General features: G+C 36.7%; 1 protein-coding gene across 2 annotated transcripts in view; it reads left to right on the plus strand.

Annotated features, from left to right (window-relative positions):
* The window catches only part of LOC136812759 (uncharacterized), a 232,255-nt gene that overhangs the window by 33,563 nt on the left and 175,849 nt on the right, over positions 1-22,843 (plus strand). Inside the window, exons 4-8 of one of the 2 annotated variants that reach the window (XM_067069283.1) lie at positions 11,718-11,884; positions 12,668-12,787; positions 13,961-14,089; positions 17,917-18,073; positions 18,726-18,858. In XM_067069283.1, the coding sequence (XP_066925384.1) occupies positions 11,718-11,884; positions 12,668-12,787; positions 13,961-14,089; positions 17,917-18,073; positions 18,726-18,858 (706 nt within the window). The remainder of the gene's footprint in view (positions 1-11,717; positions 11,885-12,667; positions 12,788-13,960; positions 14,090-17,916; positions 18,074-18,725; positions 18,859-22,843) is intronic. The other variant, XM_067069284.1, reaches the window with a different exon arrangement.

Here is a 22,843-nt window from a genome sequence, read left to right on the forward strand (position 1 = left end):
GCCACGCCTCCCCAAGTTGAGCTTTTTTGAACGCCAAAATCTTGAAATTACCCTAAACTGTAATTGATCGCCCCCCACCAAAGAAAAAAATAATTGACCAAAAAGGTCAAAGTTTTCCCAACAGAATGTGAAGGGGTTTGTAGTTCTTTTGACCTTTTTCTGGCTAACTTTGAGCTTGCTTAGAGCAAAAATGTACTCTGAAAAAACTTTCTCTGAAAATTTCCCCTAAAAAAGGTCAAAATTTTTCCAATCTCAAACCCCCCCCCGAAACGAAAACTCGTGGCTACGCCTCTGCTAGGCTTTACTCAATCCATCTCGATGAACAATGTCGCAAATTTTTCTTGCTCGCTTCGCTCGCATTTCCTAAATGTTTCTAAAATAACCTAAATTTTAAGTTCAAATTTCGGTATACCAATGCGACCAAAAGGGGCGCCAGAATAAGCCTACAAAAGGGCACCTTAAGCCAAAATTCTACTTTTGATTACCAGCCTGTACCTACCCAACACGCTACAGTTTGTAATTGTTATAGAGAATTTTGGATGATGAAAAACCCGACCTTTATCGTCCACACATACCAAGCACCCATTTTTGCCTAAGTACCCCCTCTGGGGGACGAGTACCTAAAAAATGGGGATTGTCGTTATCGGTATTTGAACGAAAAAATTATCGGTATATCGGTAATTGAGAGAAAAAGTGATCGGTCTATCGGCTTACGAGGAAAGTACATCGATCGCCCAAGTTACATTCATGTTTTATTTATTTTTGATCTCTGATCCTGTCTTTCTCTTTCTGACTGACTGGTTTTGAGACTTTAGTTCTCATTTCTGACTGAGTTTTCATACCTGTCAATCATTTGTCCATAATTTCGACCAATAATTTTCGCACCAGTGGGATTCAAACCAACCCAAAGAAGACCTTCAGATTCGGAAGCCACGCTCTATCCTTGGGCATCGCGCCACAGCAAATTACGCAATTCATACATATTATACCGGAATGGCAAAGACGGGGGTAATGATATAATATGGGTAAAAGTACCCCTTTTTTAAACCTGACTGAAATTCGAGCCGTTACTAGCAACCCTGCGGAAACCAAGGCGCTGAGTATGCACCTGGCACAGTGACAAGCCGTTACTAGCAACCCTGGACCCTACCTAACTGTTAGTTAATCAATTCCAAACAACAAAACCCCCGGAAAGGTACGATTCAGGATCGTGGATAAAAAAATGAAATAAAAATGAAGGTAACTTGGGGCGATCGATATAACTCTCTCCGTATTACGAAGTCCCGTACGCCCCCCACTCTATTGTAAGATTATGTTCACAAGGTAGTTTTCATTATCAACATTATGTAAGTTTTATTATTCGTACTTTCATTGCTTACTTATTTCGTTTTTGTTGCATAAATTTACTTGAATTTACCGTGGTAAACAAAAGTGAGAAAAGATTATGCCATTGTTTTAGAATTATGCAATATAATTTAAGTTTATGATAATTATTAGGAATAATCAGCATACTTTATGCATGGATCGCGCATCGTGAATCGTAAATCGTTAGATCGTGCATCTTAAATTACACCAACCCCTTTAATAAGTTGGTTAACAGATGTAAGATATGTACTGAAACAGAGTAGACTAAAAATGTTGAATAATGTAAAAAATGTGAAACATTTGATAACTTGATTTAGAATTTCATTCCAGTCAGTTATAATACATTTTTTCTGTTGGATGTAGACAATATCCATATCTGACCAAAGTGTTATCTAGAAATGAATAAGAAAATTGCCAAAACGTCAGAACCAAAATAAAGGTATCCATCAAATATACATAGAAACTGTACTTTTTGTTTTACTTGATAAAACCCCAATAACACTTTAAACTAACAAGCTACAAACTTTAAGTCATAAAGCGCAAACTCCAGAAAAACACAATTTGCATCAAAAACTTTGCAAAACGTAGCTCATATTTATAACATTTCAACAGGAACTGTATTTTGGTAGATTTGGTAAAATTACAGAAACCATTTGTCAGTTGTCTGCAAGGCCAATGAGGCACGTAAAAACTGATTGCTATTCAGTCAAAGCCAAAATTTGGCAAAGTCAGAAAAACAAAATTTGCATCCAGTCTGCGTAAATAAATTTTGTAGTTTAGTACCGTCAAGTTAAACAACATGCACACAACCATCTTGAAGACTTTGCTGGTCGCAAATGATAATCGAAAGCAAAACTTAAAATTCATTACTATGCGGGGAAGCTCATTTTTCCCCCTTTTTGCTTTAAACTCGCTTTTGATTGGTCTATGAATTTGGGCGATTGATTTACTGCCCTGGCCGAATAAACACATGGCCATAATAAATAAATTCAACAGTAGCAATTAATTTCAACTGGTAGTCCTCTCTTCTGTGCCAAGCACTGGCAGTGTTTTTTGAACTTTAAAACAATGTTAAACAATAATTGATCAAATTCCAAAGACCATTTATCATAATTTGGCAAGTCCAATAATAGGAAATGTGATGTCATCATTTGGTTCCCGTAATCTGACCGACCCTGATTTACGGTCAGCAGGTAGAGTTGGAGAGTCGGAAAGCTTTTCCGCTGCTTTGCTGGATTTCCACTGTTGACCTCTGCACGCTCTGTGTTTACAAGTTTTCAAATCGATGTAGCGAGCCGCATGCTAATGGAGAGTAAACCGAAAACCAGTTTTTCCATGGTTTCTCAATTTTTTAATACGGATCAGTCCACACGGATTCCCTTTGAACAAGATGTAGCTGCTTTTTAACAGAAAAATATTTTCGACCGACCGACTGAACGACCCCCACTTTTTAAAGTAGAAATGACGTGAACCAAACAATTTTTTGCAATTCACCTTATCAAACACGTCCAAGTCCAAAAAAGCACGATTGCATCCAGTCTTTATCAAATTTAGACAGTAGCTGTGCTTTTGTAAACTTTATCAAATTCCAATAACATTATAACAACATCAATCCCCCCTAGAGGCAAACAAGAAAAATATATTTTTATTGCAAAAACTAATAAAAAGCAGCAATAAAAAGTATCAGAAAATTCAACATAAATAAAAACTTGAGCAAACGGCTTTTACTCTAGGGGCTGAGTTAGGTCTCGTATGCACATCGGCGTATAGTCATTTTTTCTTTTGATCATGAAAGTATAGTCCTTAAAGAGTCAGAAAACGTGTGTGGCGTTATTTGGATCAGGCACAAATTTCCATAATGGCGGATTTTAGATTTTCAACCCTATTTAGCCCTCTTGCTTGAAAAAAATATTTTTTTGACTATAAACATAGACATATTATATACCAATCGATCACAAATTTTATGCTGATTAAGAAAAAGATCAGAATCATGGTCTGAAAATTTCGTTATCTGGAGATATGAAGCACTTTCGATTTCGATTTTTTGAAATGACTACTTTTGGTTCCAGATTTGCGTGGCTGTAACATTTGATTGGCTTACTTAATTTACTTGAAATTTTCGGAGGGTCCTGCCTACCGTTCAAATAATAAAATTCAGGAAATTTTTTTTTTCTACATGAATTCCGAAATCCATAATGGCGGATTCAAAATTTTACTTAGAAAACGTAAGTACTTCCTATCTCTTGATAACGAAATTTTCAGATCATGGTTCTGACCTTTTTCTTAATCAGCATAAAATTTCTGATCGATTGGTATATAATATGCAGGGTTTTAAGCTCAAAAAATATTTTTCTTAGCCTAGCAGAGCCTAAGAGCCCATGTGACGAAAGAAAATTTTGAATCCGCCATTATGGATTTCGAAATTCATGTAGAAAAAAAAAAAAATTCCTGAATTTTATTATTTGAACGGTAGGCAAGACCCTCCGAAAATTTCAAGTAAATTAAGTAAGCCAATCAAATGTTACAGCCACGCAAATCTGGAACCAAAAGTAGTCATTTCAAAAAATCGAAATCGAAAGTGCTTCATATCTCCAGATAACGAAATTTTCAGACCATAATTCTGATCTTTTTCTTAATTAGCATAAAATTTGTGATCGATTGGTATATAATATGTCTATGTTTAAAGTCAAAAAAATATTTTTTTCAAGCAAGAGGGCTAAAAAGGGTTGAAAATCTAAAATCCACCATTATGGAAATTTGTGCCTGATCCAAATAACGCCACACACGTTTTCTGACTCTTCAAGGACTATACTTTCATGATCAAAAGAAAAAATGACTATACGCCGATGCGCATACGGGACCTAACTCAGCCCCTAGAGTATTTAAAGCTTCAAAAGATGTAGAAAAAGAATCCCCTTGATGAAAATCATGTGTTTGATTTGCCGAGTTAATAAAATAAATGACAGAAATTGAAGCTTGCAACAAATTTACACTGGAAACACTGACTTATCACTTATCATGTCTGACTTATCGCTTGAGCCGCCATCTTGAAACATTACATTATGATCTGTAAAAACAACGCACGCTAAAAGCACCCAAAAAGTTAACCCGATCGGAAGAAAATCGGATTTTTTTTGCCGTCTTATGATGGGTACTTTTAGCGTGCGGAAGAACCGAAGGCTTAGGCTGATCAATAATAATAACAATAATTTAAGTTGGTAGTGTTTGCATTTGAAGTTGTTGGGGTTTGTAATTTAAAGTTGTTAGTCTTTGCAATTTGAATTGAAAGTGTTTTCATTTAAGTTGTTAGTGCTTGCATTTTAGTTGATAGTGTTTGTAATTTAGTATATGGGCCACCGTAGAAACGACAAAGTCATTCGAATTCAGTGAAAATAGCTGAAATAAGGACTTCAAAACACTCAAAACCAACTTGGTCGAGTTATTTTCCTCCTTATGACGCGATTTCTGGTTGTCTGGCAATCTGTATTAGTTTTAAAAATAAGAGACTTAGCATCGTACACAAACGGAAATGGAAAATCATTTATCAACATGTAATATTATACCAAAAAAGGTGCTTCCGTTTATATACAGATGTTGTTGTTGTTTCAGAACGCTCAGGAGCGTCCCAGAACGTTCAAAAACGTTCCAGAACGCTCGCGATCGATCCTTCGCGTTCAAAAGTTAATAATTATGATTAATCAAAAAGAGCGTTCGGGAACGATTTGGAGCGTAAAGGAACGTTCGTGAACGTTCTGTAATGTTCCTGAACGTTTTAAGACACTCCTAAACTAGTAAATAACAGGGAACGACCAGGAACGTTCAAGAACGTTCTCTAGCGTTCTAAGAACCTTTCCAAACGTTCCTAAACGTTCAAGACTTCATTTTGCTAGAACGTTCCATTTTATTTATATTTAAAGTCACTTGTGATGGCACTATTATATCTCTTTCGTTGCTCCTGGTACCGATGTCCTATCTATGTAAGGACAGAGCAGATAGTTTTCCTTGCTATGATGTTTCAAATTTAACTAATGAATAGTCTACACCTTAGAAAGCTCCAGGCTATTAGGCGTTACTCTTGGTCTATAGGCAGTGCTATTGGCGGCCACTAGTGACACCCCCCACCAGGCCACCTATTAATATGATTAAACATAATATAAATTTTTAACAAAAGAAGTTTATCAATAGAGAATCAAAATAAAAGAATATCTAAAACACAATTGATTGTCTTAGGTTTCGAAAGTTTCATCAAAACCTCAGTGTGCATGCAATGTATCCGGAGAAATTCAATATTCAAAACAAGATCAGTGCGCTTATACCGAAAAGTAGGAGTTTTACGTTCGAAACGAAGGAAGATATGACGTAGCCTAAGTAATGAATTGTTTTGCTGGTTTATCTTTGAAAATGTCTCAGAAAATTATTGATGACGAGCCTTCTGCGGAAAAAACTTCTCAGAAAATTATTGATGACGAGCCTTCTTTGGAAGGATTTTCTCAGAAAATCATTGCCGATGAGCCTTCTTCGGAAGGAATTTCTCAGAAAATTATTGATGACGAGCCTTTTTTTAATTGAATATTTTTACAGGAAAACGCAAACAGTTACAAATAACTGATATTGCTTTATTGGTCCTGACCTAAAAATAAACTTATAAATTTATTATAATATAATTATTTTAGTGTCCCTTCAAAATAATTGGCTACATGATATTTTGAGATGACGTTATCAAAGACTGATAAAATATCGTTTGCAAATACTTGGCTACCAGTGTTGTACGAAACTCACAGCTAGACTAAGAGAGATCGCTAAAATTAGAGGCGATTAAGACCAAGGATGGTGACTAGAGAAGGCTGTAGGCAATACTTGAAATAAATAAATTATAAAATATATAAAATATAATACTTGGAAAATATTAATAAATGTAAAACCGAAAACAAGCGACATAAAAGACACCGACAGGTATACCTAAGCAACATGTCAACTAAGTCTGAGTACTAGCTCATGTGTGTTGGTTTGGAAAACATTTTGAAAATGACTGATTGTGGAGTGTTATGTAGAAATAAAGGACTTGGGTCAAAACTAGCGTATAAAAGTATAAGAGTAGATAGAGTGTCGCAAGGCAATGTCCGATTAGGAAAATACTAAAAAATAATTTTCAACTAAATAACTTAATAAATAGTATAGAATATATTAAAATAGAAAGAAAAAATTAAAATCTAAATCTGTGAATATTAGTTAGCGTACATCATCTTCTAGGAAGGATAGACAGTGTTGCTGTGTCTGATGGAACCAATAATAGAGTATGAAAATTTGAACCTTAGGACAATAAGAACCTAGGGACGTAATCCAAATAAAACTAATTGTAGCTAAATGTTTGAGTAATCGCTGAAAAGATGTACTAGAAAAAATAAGGCATAGTTTTTAATTGTAAAAATTAAAAAAATATCAAATTTGTGTGATTTGATTTTGTTCTTAATTGTTTCAGAGTTTTCAGGTGTTTTTAACTCTATTGGAAGTGTGTTGTATAATTTTCCTCCCATAAAATAAATCACTGCTTGGCTCTTTATGCAAAATCTCGGCAACCTGATGAGTGCATTCTAGTTGCGAGTTCCCTGGTTGTGGTTGTTTATTTTATTCATATTGAAATAATTTGCCATCAAAACATTCGTCTCACCAAGCAAACATTTCTTAACCAGACAACAAACTCGCCGTTTGATGATGTTTGTCGTTGGTTCAATAGGGTAACGGTCAATCGCACGTTTGTTGACGATTTTGTTCGCGCGACGATCAATAGATTGTACTCTTTCGGTATTCGTACGATTCAAGTTTAAATATATGGATGAACCATAGAGGAGGGTTGATTGAACCATTGAGCGCAATATTTTAGTGAGGTCTGTTAGCACAAAAATACTTCAGATGGTGATTAAAGCATGAAATTTGGCACAGATGATCCTTAGAGGGTCTAAAACTTAATTTTAAACAGTAACACCAAATTTTGCCACCTGGCCACCTGCCAGATGACGTCATCAGATGGCTTAGCAAAAATTTATTTTTTTGAAAATATTTAAAATCTGATGGTATCAGCGGAAACAGCATGAAATGCTGATGAAAATCGAGGTATAAAACATGCCTTCAAAATCTTCCTATCAAAAGTTATGAAGGTTTAAAGTTTTGTGATGACGTCATCGTAAGCCTTTCCAGGCAAAACCTAAAATCCTGTAATAACGGAACTAGTTGACCAAATTTAGTGTTTTATACATGAATCCATGTCAAAATTTGAAGTTCCATCTGATGCTTGGGTCTAAAAAATATAGGAAGGCTTAAAACATCCAAAAAATTAGTTGGTTGTACACTGTGCTCCTGAAGGGAGAACGCTGCGTTGATTTGCCTTGTAAAGCTCAAAATCTAAGTTTTAGTATTCTGTAGGATTTAAAGCTTTTAATTCAATTTGAACATCGGAATCGGAAAAAGCAATGAATTTTGTTATGAATTCATGTATAAAACATGAAATTTGGTCAATTTGTACCAAAATTACGAGGTTTTTAAGTTTTGCCTGGAAAGGCTTATGATGACGTCATCAAAAAAACTTTCAACCTCCATAACTTTTGATAGGAAGATTTTCAAGGCATGTTTTATACCTCAATTTTTATCAGCATTTCATGCTCTTTCCGCTGGAACCATCAGATTTTGAATATTTTCAAAAAAATAATTTTTTGCCCAGCCACCTGATGACGTCATCTGGCAGGTGGCCAGGTGGCAAAATTTGGTGTTACTGTTTAAAATTAAGTTTTAGACCCTCTATAAGGATCATCTGTGCCAAATTTCATGCTTTAATCACCATCTGAAGTATTCTTACGTTTTTATGTGCTACCTGACCTCACTATTTGGGATGAAGCAAAGGGTGTAACGCTTGGGCGAATCATTTAGAGAAGTTTCAATCGTGATGTGGCTTTGCGGATCGTGTTGTCAAAGTGATCACTTAGTCGATTAGTATACCCAGGTATTTGTAGTGGTTAGTTGCGTTTATTGGTGTGGAGTTGTAGTTTTGTTTGATGTCAGTTTCGTTAATCCTATTAGCAGTTGAAAATAACATTGATTCAGTTTTTCCTTTTTTAAAATTGATTATAAGTTCGTTGTCAGCGAGAAAGCCTTGGATGTTGGTAGTCTAAGTTCTCAGGGTATTGTTGACTTCCTCCGACGTTTTTTCGGACGAAAAGATGACGGTATCGTCGGAAAACATGACGGTGTTGCAGGCTGTCAAACAGTAGGGAAGTCATTTAAAAACAGGAGGAATAACAGTCAGTCCCAGAATGCTTCCATGAGGAACACCGCAGGTAACAGCTCTCGGGTCGGAGGTCTCTTGGCCGTATACTACGAATTGCTGGCGATTGAACAGGTAGTCTTGGAACCAAACTAGCTCGGCATCTTTAATTCCGTACGATGGAAGTTTTTGTAGTAGTGATCCATGACTTATGGTATCGAAAGACTTGGATAAGTCTAAGAAAAATGCACCGGCGTACTTCCCTTTATCGACTTCTTTTCGGATGCTGTCAATGAAAAGATTTGCTGCCATTCCGGTTGAAAAGCGTTTTTCTATAGCCGAATTGCTGATCAGTAAGTAAGTGATTTTCTTCGCCGGATTTGAAGAGTGGGGTGATTTTCGGTTGGAATGAATAACAATTTGTTGATGATGTGAGCTAGTGATTTCTCGATCACTGGTGCAGAATCTTTGAGTAGGTTTGACATCAGCAAAGTAATTGGAAAACATATTGGCTTACTCTTTGGCACTTGTTACGGTAATTGTCTTGTAACTTTTTGACTGTTTTGATTTAATGTTTGACTTTGGTAGCAGTTTTTTGATATGCTTCCGAGATCTTTTATTATTATTTTGGTTTTCAGTTAACAATTCTTTGTGATAATTATTTCTGGCTTGACGGACGCGATTGGTGTACCGGTTCTTTTTACGGCAGTAGATGTTCCTGTCACCTTCATCTTTTGTGCGGTCATTTAACTCTGCTCTGACGTTTGTGGTTAACCATGGACATGGATGACCTTTGATTCGTTTTGTTCACGGAGCGTGACGATTGAAAATGTTTGAAGTGACAATTTTGAATATTTCCCAGTCTTTTTTTGGGTCATGTTGTTCATAAACAAGGTCCTAGTCTGCTTGGCGAAGATCTTCGTTTATTAAGTCTGGGTTATATCTGGAAAAGTTGCGACATTTGATGGTTCTCGGTTCGTACCGTTGATGGTGTCTCTTTAGGACGATACCGATCATGTCATGATCTCTGAGGGATAGCGGGATGACGATTTCATCAGATATTTTTTCTTTATCGGTGGTCATGGCAAGCAGTGGCGTTGTGGGAAAATTTTTCTGGAGGGGCCAAAGTCAATTTTTTTTAAATGGCGCCCCCTCCCCCCAATTTTCCAAAGTGGTGCCCATGCCCACCAGTTTCTAAACTTTTACTAATTCATTTGCCTAGGCATAATGAGGAAGGAAATATTTAGTGGGGAAGAGTAGATATATCCTTGATGAATGGAAAAGGGAAAAACAGGCCCCACCATGGTTAGGGCCGACTAGAAAATTTTGAAAATCGACTGCCAAGATACCCTAAATCACTAAATAAAAATAGACAAATTTGACACTTGCCAGAGTGGAAAGAAACTTAAGGAAACAATGTGTAATGCGAGCAGTGGCGTTGTGGGAAAATTTTTCTGGAGGGGCCAAAGTCAATTTTTTTTAAATGGCGCCCCTCCCCAATTTTCCAAAGTGGTGCCCCCACCCACCATTTTCTAAACTTTTACTAAATTTATTTGCCTAGGCATAATGAGGAAGGAAATATTTATTGGAGAAGAGTAGATTTATCTTTGATGAATGTAAAAGGGAAAAACAGGCCCCACCATGGTGTTGGGGTCGACTAGAAAATTTTTTTGAATCAACTGCCAAGATACCCTAAATCACTAAATGAAAATAGACAAATTTGACACTTGTGCTAGAGTGAAAAGAAAGTTAAATGAACAATGTGTTATGAGAGCGAAGCGAGCGAAGCGAGCGAAAAAATTGATGTTTTATGATTCCAATATTGTTGTCGGCATATTGGGCTTGGGGGCGCAGTTAGATTTTAATTTAATAATGCTATATTGTACACAAAAAAAACCAATGAACTGTATTGCGAGCGAAGCGAGCGAAAAAAATTGCAAGTATTTTAAAATTATCTTAGTAAAATTGGTCCTGGGCGCAATTTAAGGCGCATAAAGTATGATTTTTAAGATTGGGGCGTTTAAAAAAATCTCTTTTGGCGCCCTTGCTCTTTGGCGCCCCTTCAAAAAAGCTCCGCTGGGGGGGCCATGGCCCCCCCGGCCCCCCCTGCCACAACGCCACTGAATGCGAGCGAAGCGAGGGAAAAAATTTATGTTTTATGATTTCAATATTGTTGTCAGCAAATTGGTCTTGGGGCGCAGTTAGATTTTTATTTAATAATGCTATATTGTACACACAAAAAAACTTGTAATTAGCTAGATTGCAAAGAAGTTACCAACTAACTGTATTGCGAACGAAGTGAGCGAAAAAAATTGCAATTATCTCAGTAAAATTGGTTCTGGGGCACAATATAAAGTATGATTTTTTAAGATTGGGGTGTTTAAAAAAGTCTCTTTTGGCGCCCCTTGCTCTTCGGCGCCCCTTTAAAAATGCTCCACTGGGGGGGGGCATGGCCCCCGGCCCCCCTTGCCACAACGCCACTGATGGCAAGGTCTATTAATATTGAAGATGTCTCCGTAATCCTCGTTGGCTTTGAGATCATCTGATCTGAAGTTTATAAAATGTTTCTCATCTTTGTGATCATTTCTATCAAGGTAGTTTATGTTGAAGTCACCTATCAAAATAACTTCATTAAATTTATCGACAGCGTTGGATAATTTGTTTTGAAATAGTTCATAGAAGTCTGGAGGGAGGAAGTCTGAAGTGTCTGGTGGGCGATAAATACAACCGAGAATATAAGGTCTAAGGTTTTTCTCCTTGATCCTTTTCATTTTCTAAATAATCGGCTGTTTTACAGTCCGCAAAGGCTTAAAATGTTCTTAATTTGTTCTTCACATTTTGGCCATTGAAGCTTTATGGCCAGCTTGCACACAACGTTTCAACGTTTGTTTAATGTTCACAACGTCCATAAAACGTTAGATGAACGTTGAAACGACGTTGTGTATCAGCTGGGCAGTGGTCCGTACTCTGGCTTTTTAACACCAAACGAAATCATTGTAGCAAGGAATTTAAATAAAAGTTCCTTCGAAAGGCAAAGGCTTTATCTTTTCAGCTTTAGCCTGTTAAGTTATCGTGACATTTTCTTCTGTAATCATAGCTGAAAATCTAAGAATCACTGGTTTGGAATGGGTATGTGACGCATATTGGTGGGGTCGTTTTAACGGCTGGAATTCTATGATGGGAACACGAATAAGGGTTTATTATAGAGCAGCTCGTCACTTCACAGAATGGAATCCAGTCGTCGACGAGAATGGAAAAATAAAGGTTTGAAATTATTTTTGTTGTATATAAAAAACTTATCTCATAACAGAATACGCAACAAAATTCTATAGTGGGAGTTTGATTTTTTCTCCGTTCAAGCGTGGGGGACAATTTTGAGAAAAAGTTGAAATTTACTAATATGTACTTGCAATAACCGGGGTGTTTTCGTAAAAAAAATATAATAATGAGTAGCTGCTGCTGGAAAATGCGCCCGAAGCTTGGAAACTTTAAAAGCAAAAATATGATTTGGGTTGTTATCTTGACTTGGCCTCTGATACTCAGGGTAGCGAAAAGTTCCTTATAAACACCCCTTTTTCACAGACCCACTGAGAACCCTTCCCATCGGAAAATCATCCAAAATATCGTATCCAGTGGGAAATTATTCTCCCCACTGAAAATAATCAAATGAACAAATCCACACTGCAAAATATGATGCTTTTTTCCCCATCCCCACTGCATTTGGAATTTTTCGCGTGTATTAAATTTCGCAATTCACTAAATTGGATATTGTAACAAGATATCACTGATCCCTTAAAAATCATTCTATTTTCGAAAACTTTCGATTTTCGGCCTATTATGTTTGAAAAATCTAAACAGTACTAAATCTCGCGGAATTCTGCCTAAAAACTCGCGAAATAAGTACACATACTTAAAGTATGTACCATGAATTGGGATTGAACCGGTCTTTAAGAACCTTAGCGTGGGCAACTGCCAAACATGTCCTCGGCATTGGAATATAAAATCTCATTGCAAATTTTACTATATCGCGTTATAATTTCGTTTCAGGACTTTTATTATGCTGGCTTTGATGCTGATCAAACAGTATACGGGAAATACCAATTCTTTGATCTCTCCCCTGGCATAGTAACAAGTGCTATTCAAATAGAACTTCTAGGAGTTAATCAGGTATTTTATCTACTGTTTATCCCAGTTGACATACATCGTTCTTTCTACGTTCATCGGACATAAGATAAACGTTGAAACAACGTTGCGTGCCAGAATATTTATCTGCTAAACCATTCCAATCGAATTTGTAAGGACCAGAGCTGAAAACGCCTGGTTATTACGGGTTGATGAAACCCTACTTTTAGAATTCGGAAAAGTTTCGACCAAAGTTGAGAAGAAAGGCCAAAGATTTATGCATTCCAGGACCCTAAATTTAGCCTTTTAGTTTTAAGGGTCAAAGGTCTGGAACTTATCTTTGCTAGATCGTGTTTTTTGTTCGTAGCTTTTAGGAGGACTGAAATTAGATATTATGGTTTCTGCAAACATTAGCATGGTTTTCAAGGTGAAAAAGTAACTCTTAAGGGCGGCACATTCAAGGTACCAGCTCCTTGCCCGGGAGACCGATCGTAATGCCTACCCAATAGTCACTTTTTTTGTCTTCAATCTTATCAACGTCAAATTGGTTCGTAAAATCTCTGTATGTCGCCTTTAGCTTTGCACTGTATTTAGAATGACGGATTGAATCTAGCTTTTCCATTTTGTTAAGCGACATACAAAGATTTTACGAACCAACTTGACGTTGATAAGATTGAAGACAAGAATATGGCGCTTATTTAGAACGATATAGCCTCCCGGAAAAGATATACGGCAGGCTAAAATTGCTAGTGAAAATCAAAGCGCTGCAGAAGGACCAATCAGTCGCAATACGTAAAAATTTAAGGTTCTTTTATGACATACTTTATCAGACTTTTATAAGGATAAATTTTCGCAGGGAATAAATTTTGCGGTTGAGCTCCTCCACAAAATTTTAAAATTTATTTCTTAATTTCGCGGATGACACTATTTGGAGACAATATTTTAACGATTTTATGCCTTTTAATGCCAAATTGTACATGTTTGTTGTCGAAAAACGCATTATTAGCGCTTTTTTTGATGCTAATAACCATTTAAAAAAGCAGTTTATTTGACATCTTTTGAGTTGTTTTTTAAATATTTCGCGAACAAGGCCTTTCTAAATTTTGATCAGGACTTAATTTCGCGGAAGATACCTAAATCCGCGAAATCTGCAAAATTTCAGTTCTACTCCCTGCGGAATCTTTATACCATTAAAGTATTTTTAATAATTTGTTTTAGCCGAATGTCCAACGTTTAGAGTTTTGTTATTTTGTTCCTTTTGGATGTTATGACCATGAGGCATATGGAGATCTTCAGTTGTACAGCCTTCAAAAAAGTAAAGAAAGCATTGTCATGTCGGCTGCTTACGTAAGAAAAATCATTTTATTCTATTCATAACTTAAGGGGAGGCCCAGGGTTCGATTCCCACACGGTGCTACGATTCACTTTGTAATTGAATGTACCTCCGCTCCAATTAACCATACCATGTGAGGGGGATTTAAATCTAAGATATAAGATTCTGATGTAAGAGTGTGGAAGGTATGCCATACCAAAACGGATTAGTTAGGTGGATTACACGTTTTTTATATAAGAACAAATTATATAAGAACACAAGGTTTCGATGGTCAAAATGAACAAGTTAACAAGATTTCAAGGCTTCGAGGACTCTAAAACACCCGAGCGAGGATGCACTGTCCTCCCGAGTCGATCGAATATAGCTACTATACACCAGCAGCTCGATGTGTCGCGAGCACGAGCTGCCATAGTCAGGTTGGTGCAGTGATTTCCCTATCCTAGGATAGTGAGTTCATCTCTTTCATCCATCTCTATCCCTTTAGGTTTTTCGAGTTGTTTTTTGTTTCTTTTTAAACTTTCGAAGTATTTTCTCCAACTACATAAAGTTAATTCCAAATTTCATTTGTGCTTTTTGTGTTCTCGAAAGCATTTGCACCGATTTTTTATTTTTTAATTATAGAAGTGGTTAATTATGAACACTGTGATAGAAAGAACGAACAGACGAGGGAAGGGACCTCAGCGAAAACGAAATCTATATATTAATACGCTAATTCGTCTGTGTTTACAACATTTTGTAAAAAGATCTCGAAAATCTAACAAAGCTCTACAATAACTCTTCTTCGTGGAATTGAACAATCTACCTTTTGCACTTAAAGCAAATTTTCTACCACTAGACTAGTCTAGCAACTAGTTTAGCAAGCTAGACGACTATTCAGACATATTAGTAATAAAGCAAAAAGTATTGGGGCGGAGGGGGGGGGGCTATTTTAGTCGTCTAGAAACCTTTGTGCACTAACTTCAAACACATTTGAGTTGATTTTGTTATGAGAGTTTGTTGTGCTTGATGAATTGTTTTCTCGCTACGCAAGTTTCTGCGTAGGAAGCCGGAGATTCCATAAGGCCAGAGCGCTGGATTCTTCCTGGCGTTTATACAAACAAAATCCCGTAACAACAATCGTATTATCATATAACGCCTATACTACTGTATTACACGCATTATAAACGTCTTCAGTCTACCACTAGACTAATTTTGGAATGCCGAAGTATTATTTTCTATACAGAAACTTCCGAGGTGGATGGATTAAATCGTTTGCTTACTCGTCAATTTTAATTTACTAGCTTTTTCACATTGGGTTGACACGGATGTGGAGCAAGATTTCAAAAGAAGATTTTGGATATACAATACTGTTTTGTACCCATAAATATCATCGGTGGTCAAAACTGGAAGAAGAAAGGTAAAATACCTATTGGAGTTCAACTTCGGAAAGAAATAGCAGAGAAGAGACGCCTCCATCGGAAATGGATGAAATCATCGCCCGAAGAAAAAGAATACAATCGCGCCAAATACACACCTGTAAGAAACAGAGTGAACAAATTGATGCGACAAGCTCACAGGAACTAGGAATAAAGAATTTGTGATAACGCAAAGACCAAACCGAAGATCTTCTGGTCTCATGTGCGTAACAAGATGAAATCTTCTGGTACAGTTTCGTCACTACTTGAATCACCAAATGACAAAACATCGTTAAAGCATGAAGATCACGAAAAAGCCAATATATTTCAACGACAGTTCTGCAGTGTATTCACAAAAGAAGCATTAGGTGAGCTTCCTGCATTTGAAAAGAACTGATTCATCCATCGGAGATATTCATATCTCTGAGGAGATGGTACAGAATAAATTGAAAGAGCTCAACCATAATAAGTCATTCGGTCCAGACGAAATACCCCCTAGGATACTAGCGGAATTATCTGACTATCTGTCTCTACCCTTAGCTGTAATCATGAACAAATCTTTAGCTGAAGGCTCAATTCCACAAGATTGAAAGGTGGCACATGTCACACCTATCTACAAAAACAAGGGACCTCAGAATTTGGCAGTCAATTATCGACCTGTTAGTTTGACATCGACGTAGTGTGCAAATTAATGGAATCAATACTGAGGAAACACATCACGAAGCACCTTTCTGATCATAATCTTTTATCGAACAAGCAATATGGCTTCATTAACAACCGTTCAACCGTGACACAGCTTTTATACTATCTGGATAAATGTTATGAGAGCATCTCTGAAGGAAACGTTGTTGATAGTATCTACTTTGATTTTGCTAAGGCTTTCGACACTGTACCCCACCGTCGACTATGCAAGAAACTATCAGAATATGGCATCAACGGTTCAATCTTAAAATGGATAACGTCATTTCTAACAGATCGAACACAATCAGTAAAAGTGAACCAGTCCTTCTCGACTACAGACTCTGTATAGGGTGATATTCTACAGGGTAGTGTACTGGGACCAATACTGTTCGTGCTATACATCAATGATCTTCCTGAAAAGGTCATCTCATTGATCCTACTGTTTGCTGATGATACCAAAATCTTTAAAGAAGTCAACTGCATCGAAGACTCTGTTTCCCTTTAGAATGATATAGACACACTTGTACATTGGTCGAAAGAGTGATTATTAAAGTTCCATCCTGTCACGTTCTAATGCTAGGAAAGTTTGGAAACATCAAACATGCTCATCCATATTCCCTAGATGGACGCCGATTGGAACACGTCTTTGAAGAAAAAGATCTTGGAATCCTCATTGACTCAGAACTTACATTTGAAGAACACATTGCAAAGCAAACGCGATACTTGGCATAATCAATCGATGATTTGTAAACATGGGTACAAGTACATTCAAAACATTGCATTGTACGTTTGTTCGCCCACATCTGGAGTACGCTCAGTCAGTATGGTCTCCGTTTCTGCATAAACACGTAAATCTGATTGAAGGAGTACAAAGACGGGCAACAAGACTTGTTCAAAAATGTCGTAATATGTCTCACGAAGAACGATTGTGTGAATTAGATCTTCCTAGGCTCGAGTTTAGAAGACACTTTTGGGACATGGTCCAACTTTACAAGCACATCAACTATTACGAAAAAGATACCATCCCAAACAAGATAGCCCGTCGAACGCGACCAAACAGAAGGCACAACTTTGAGATGATTCCAAACTTTGGAAGCGATGGACTCCGTAGTGTACAAACGAATTCCTTCTTTTACCGAACTATACCAACCTGGAAAAATTGCCAAAAGATGTTGTTGAGGCAAAGACAGTCAAAGTCTTCAAAGAAAGACATGCATGGAGTAAACATCCGAAAAGATTCAACACAAGGCAATTGTAGAATACGTATAATCACGATCAGTTCCAGAGGCCCTCGTGCGCCTAGAACTTTATTACATTATAATAATAATAAGATTGGTCAGAAAATGGAAAAGAAAAACATTTTTTTGCTTATATTAGCATAATATAACAATAGGTACACACTGTCCTGATATGAAATATGTGTCTGATATGAAACGGGAACACTTATGTAAAAATAAAACCTTTGAAATCAACCTTCTTTTCAAACATTTAAACTTTGAATTTTCTTCTTTATTTTGAAGAATTCGTATTCAAATGCCTTTCATAATATTATCCTGAAAATTTGATATTTATTACGATTTCTAGGTTTTATAGATTTTCAAATTTTTTGAGAATTTTTCGCAAGTATAAACTTTCGCGAATTGCCCTGTTAAGAATATTCAAAGAAATTTATTTTCGCGAAAAAGGCCGAAATAACTCGGGGTTTCCTAGCCTCTCTTCAAAGTACTTATGAGCCAGAAATGTATATTTTATTATTTTATTTAAAGGATTATGTAAGGGACAAGAAGAAGATGAGTTATATAGACAAGAATTATGACGTGTATGAATGGAAGCTTCCAACCAGGAATGCTCAACCCGGCTACCTTGAAGGGTGTGCTGTTTTTGATTTTGAAAATGGTGATATAGGAAGCTGGACACAGACAGGTATGTTATAAAAGGATATTATTTAACGTAATTCCTCAATTGCTCACACACCATTTTTAAACAAAAGAAAGAACAATGGTTGTTGTCTTGCCGGGTTCATGGACTTCAGAAAGTTCTTTAATACAAGTAAGCCTTTCAAAAAAAAAAAAAAAAATGATGAACTTGTGTGATTTTAATCATTTTAAATGGGGAAATATGGGTCGATTTCCACACAGCGATTTCATTGGTCAAAAGACATCACGTGGACGCGGGATATAAACCGTATCCTTCGACTTTTTGAAAAATAACATTCCAAAACCCTGAAAGATTCTACTACGAAATACTAAATCTGCAAAGAAAGAATTATGTAAAAAGCTCTTCCGGTTCTTGAGATATTTCAATTTAAAAGTTTTTTCTTAAACAAAATTATCCCATAGAAACAGAATAGAAGCTACGAGACCCGTTAGGATAAAATATCTTACCGTAAAAACAAATGAATTAAAACAGCCATAAAAAAGGAACAGAAAAAGCTTTTGATCTCAAATTTTCAGAACGACTTTGTATCACCAAAAGCTTCAAAAGTATCAAGTTCTCGTTTCAAACTGGAGAGGTCGAGAAAAAAAAAACGATAAACTTGGGAAAGGTGCATTGAGAAATCTTTTTTTCTAATTAGGTGAAGCCTTCAAACACCAACCAACATTTAGTGATACAAAATTTCTCCGTCAGAAATATATTGACACAGGAATAGTTGGTGACTGGTGGATATCAACACGCGAAAACCATCCACATTCCAGTGCTAAGTTCAGGTGAGTGTAGACCACAGTAGAAAGCTCTAGAAAATGATTAGCGTGAGTATCACCCAGAGGAATGTTTAGAAATGGAAAAACAGCTTCTTGAACACAGTGGAAATACGGCTCATCACATACCAGGCCCTTTGCCCTTAAGGGAGTATGTTCCGAGTTAATGGATTTCTTTTGTTATTGTTCTAAAAACATTGTATAATTAGCTGTGAAGAAATTCTTTTTGTTTCAGGTTAAATTAAGCAAGAACATTAGGGGCATATATTTTGGGGACACCTCTTTCATACCAAAATATACCTATATTTTCTTGCTGAATATTCTAGCGATTCTAACCATATAACGACATCTATATTATAATATGCTTAAAACCGAAGTCTCCCATTCTCGCATGAAGCATTTTCGCTAGCGATTTTTAAGCACCCAGCAATTCATTTTGGCGCCTTATAGCGTATAAATATATGATTTTCATTAAAAATACTTTGACCGGTTGTAACTAGAGACTAGAAGGGTTTTCGACCATCTCTAGAGAGCTTTGATGTGATTGTGGTCATCATTTCAATGCACTCTACGAAGTGTGGGGGTCTTGTGTGACGATACAGGCTGGTGTCGTCTTCATATTGCATACAATCCGCATTAGTAATTGTTGACATGTCATGAACGTAGACATTAAATAGAACAGGGACGAGGATACTTCCTTGGTCTGTTTTTTGAAAGGATTTGGAGAATGGGTATTGGTCGGTAATCTGACGGTTCACTTGATTCATCGACTTTCGAAATAAGCGTGATCTTCGAGATTTTCCATTGGTTTGGAAAAGCGTTCTCCTCGATTGCAGTGTTTATTATGTGACAGATTGGACTTGTGATTTCGTTAATACAAAGTTTTAAGAATTTCGAAGGTATCTTATCTTGTCCGGTGGAGCAACCATTATCACAAAACCCACAGGTACCTCAAAACTAACAATTTCATTTCAGGAGTTCTAGAAAAATCTAAAATGTTTTTATTAGCATAAATTTTTAAGATTATGTAGGCATAATAGTTTCTTTATTATTTTATAAAACAAAATTGAGCATTATTGGTTGGGTAAAAGTTTTTTATCAAGATTTAACACTAGAAATCTAACTTCAAAATTTTAGATTTTTTCAAAAAATAGTCAGATAAGTCACTTGCTATTGACTAACCTATCAATTTTTCGTTTTCTATTACCTTTAGGTATAACACAAATATAGGAAAACGGTCCAAGTGCTGTAAGCAATGCGATACATATACCTGTACGTCCGAGTAGGTGGGTTTAGAGAAGCCAAATGTGAATGTGCCGAATGTGTTCAGATTACCAGGAATTATATCGATCAAGTTTCGTTTGGTATTGCGTAGTGTTTCTTCTTTTCGTTTCGAACTTTACGGAATGCAGCCCGAGCTTGTTCGTTATGGGATCGTTGATGTGCCCGAGTCCGAAGTTGGTCACGCTCGAGAAGCTTAGCAGATAGATTAAGTTCTTTCAGCCATGGAGCCGGTGGTTATTTTGCATTTAACTAGTGGCGCATGCTCGTTTAAACAAGATAAAAACAGTTCATTGAAACAGTGTACCTTGTCTTCTGACTACTCAAGTTCGTAAACCGCTGCGAAGGAGACTTTCTCAACATCAAATACAAATGAATCAGCGTTGAAATTGGTTTCAATTCGGATGTTTGTGGCTTGGTTTTTTTTGACGTCGAAAATAACATACGGGCCGTCGTGATCACTGATTTCGTCATACGGAAAAACGTTCTCGTGGAAAATTTGATGCGATATGATCTATTAGCGTACGGTCAAGTCTAGTAGATTTGGAAACATGTTGATTGAGGCTATGGTTGTGTAAAAGTTCTCTATATTCTTGTGCAATCTCAGAGTTTTCTAGCATATCAATGTTAGTATCACCGGTAATGACTATAGGGCTGGTCCAGATTGTTGAAATGTAGACAAGCAGGGTATCGAGTTTGGTCAGCCACGCACGCTTATCTGCTAGTGTAGGACTTGGTTGATACTAAAATCAGCTAGGAGAAAAGAGTCGTGTTTGCCTTTGATCTCCATCCACATGTGTTCGATCAAAGTGTCTTTCTCGGTTATATCGTTCCTTATTTTGTTTTTCACGGACTCGTGTATATACATACCAACACCACCTCCACGTTTTTTATCTCGGTGGCGGAATAGATAATGGATACATGATGGAGAAGCTTCGGGTTGTCATTCAGCCAGGTTTCGGATAATGTGATAATGTCATATTTGTACGTTCAAACCATTCGGTCGAAAGCAGAAAAGATTGACGTTATTGATTGGGTGTTTAGATGACAGATACTGAATCGATTGCGGTCTTGGTTGATGGCTCGCTGATGTTCGTCTTCCTCCAGATCTTCAGGTGTAACTTCATAGATATCTGTCATGTCGAAGACACCGAAGAAAGGCAACACTGTAATTAGACAGTTATGGCATGTCAACTGGTTATGTTTATTACGAAAGCTTTTCTCAGTACGGTAGATACACTTGACATGTGTAGTTTGATAACAAACCTTGCACTCGAGGCGGTACGAATTGATTCAAACGTTTTTGGTGCATTCGGGGTATGATATTGGGCCTGGATTCGTTTCGACATCGTCAGAGATAATCAATTGGAATGTTGCTGAGTGGTTTGCGTAGAGATTGATTGGTGCGCAGAATCTTCTTTTGCTGTTGTTGTTTTGACGTCGGTGAGAGAAGTCTTGAAAGAAGTTTTGAAACGAAATAGACGATTCTTAGTGGAAGGTTTCGGTTTCCTGCAAAACAAAATATATTATCAGAATCAGCGCAGCTCCTTTCATCTTTTTAAACACAATTCAGCACACTTCACTTTAATTTGAGTGAAGATTTCAAGAAAAACAAATAAGTATTCACTCTTTTGACGTTAGTTTTCAAGTGTCTGTTCGTAAAGGTGTCGTTGCAGTGAAAAGGTTTCAAAATCTTTTAATTGGTCAATTTTTAAATATTTCCTTACTATAGGGGAATATTTGTTAAAACGGCGTTTCTTCTTCTTCCTCCATTTTCGATGTTAATGTTTATTTATTATTATTATTAAATATTTCCTTTCCAGAAGGAAATATTTGTTAAAACGGTAATTTTTCTTCTTCTCCTTCTCCTTCTTCTTCTTCTCCGAGTCTAACGCTCGGTTTTGGTCAATTTCGTGAGTTTGTACATGAGTCTCTTTTTAAATCAAGCTCCGACGGTAAAAACAGTAGGATGTTCTTATTTCGAGGCGGAAGACGTCATTTTTTCAAGACATGTCGTATGAAATATGCGTACGGTGGTCTATTCTCCTTGCCGATCGGAAAACGTCGCCCGATCAGAAAGCGTATTGTTCATCGGATCATACTGCTTTTTAACAGTCATAACAAAGATGGAGGCAAAAAATAGACAACAAATGTTGCTCTTTCGCTATTTTTCTTTGGTTTTTATGCTTTCATGAGTTGAATTGGATCATGTTTTTTGTACGATTGTCTGGATTTGATGTTTCGTTTACATACTCTTGGTGTGAGAGATACAATCTCTTATCTTGATGGTCTTGGAAAAACAGGACATTTTGTCAACTTTCACAATCAAGCTAACTTCAATTTTGCCTGTATATTTACCTAAAGTGATTGTGGATAAATCTGACCATGTTATACCTGAAAAATAATACTTGCGACATCAAAAAAGTTTGAACTCACTTTTATGGTATGCACCACCCAATGCGCAATGGTCAGATGGCGATATGGTTGGTGATGACGTGATGAACTATCTATGTTATGATTTAGCTAGCTTTAGCTGCTGGGGTTAGTGACAGTTAGTGAAAGCTCGTTGCGGTTATAAATTTCAAATTTTAAAGCTGATAACCGGATCCGGAACACCACGGCCCCAATATGAAAAATGTTATGTTATACTTCTTAAAAGGTTTATTGCATTGAAAATGGATGTAAATAATTTGAAATCACCTCACATGTACAA

Source organism: Clytia hemisphaerica, unplaced genomic scaffold (assembly GCF_902728285.1).
Source record: "Clytia hemisphaerica strain Z4C2 unplaced genomic scaffold, Clytia hemisphaerica genome assembly, whole genome shotgun sequence".
Lineage (NCBI taxonomy): Eukaryota > Metazoa > Cnidaria > Hydrozoa > Leptothecata > Clytiidae > Clytia > Clytia hemisphaerica.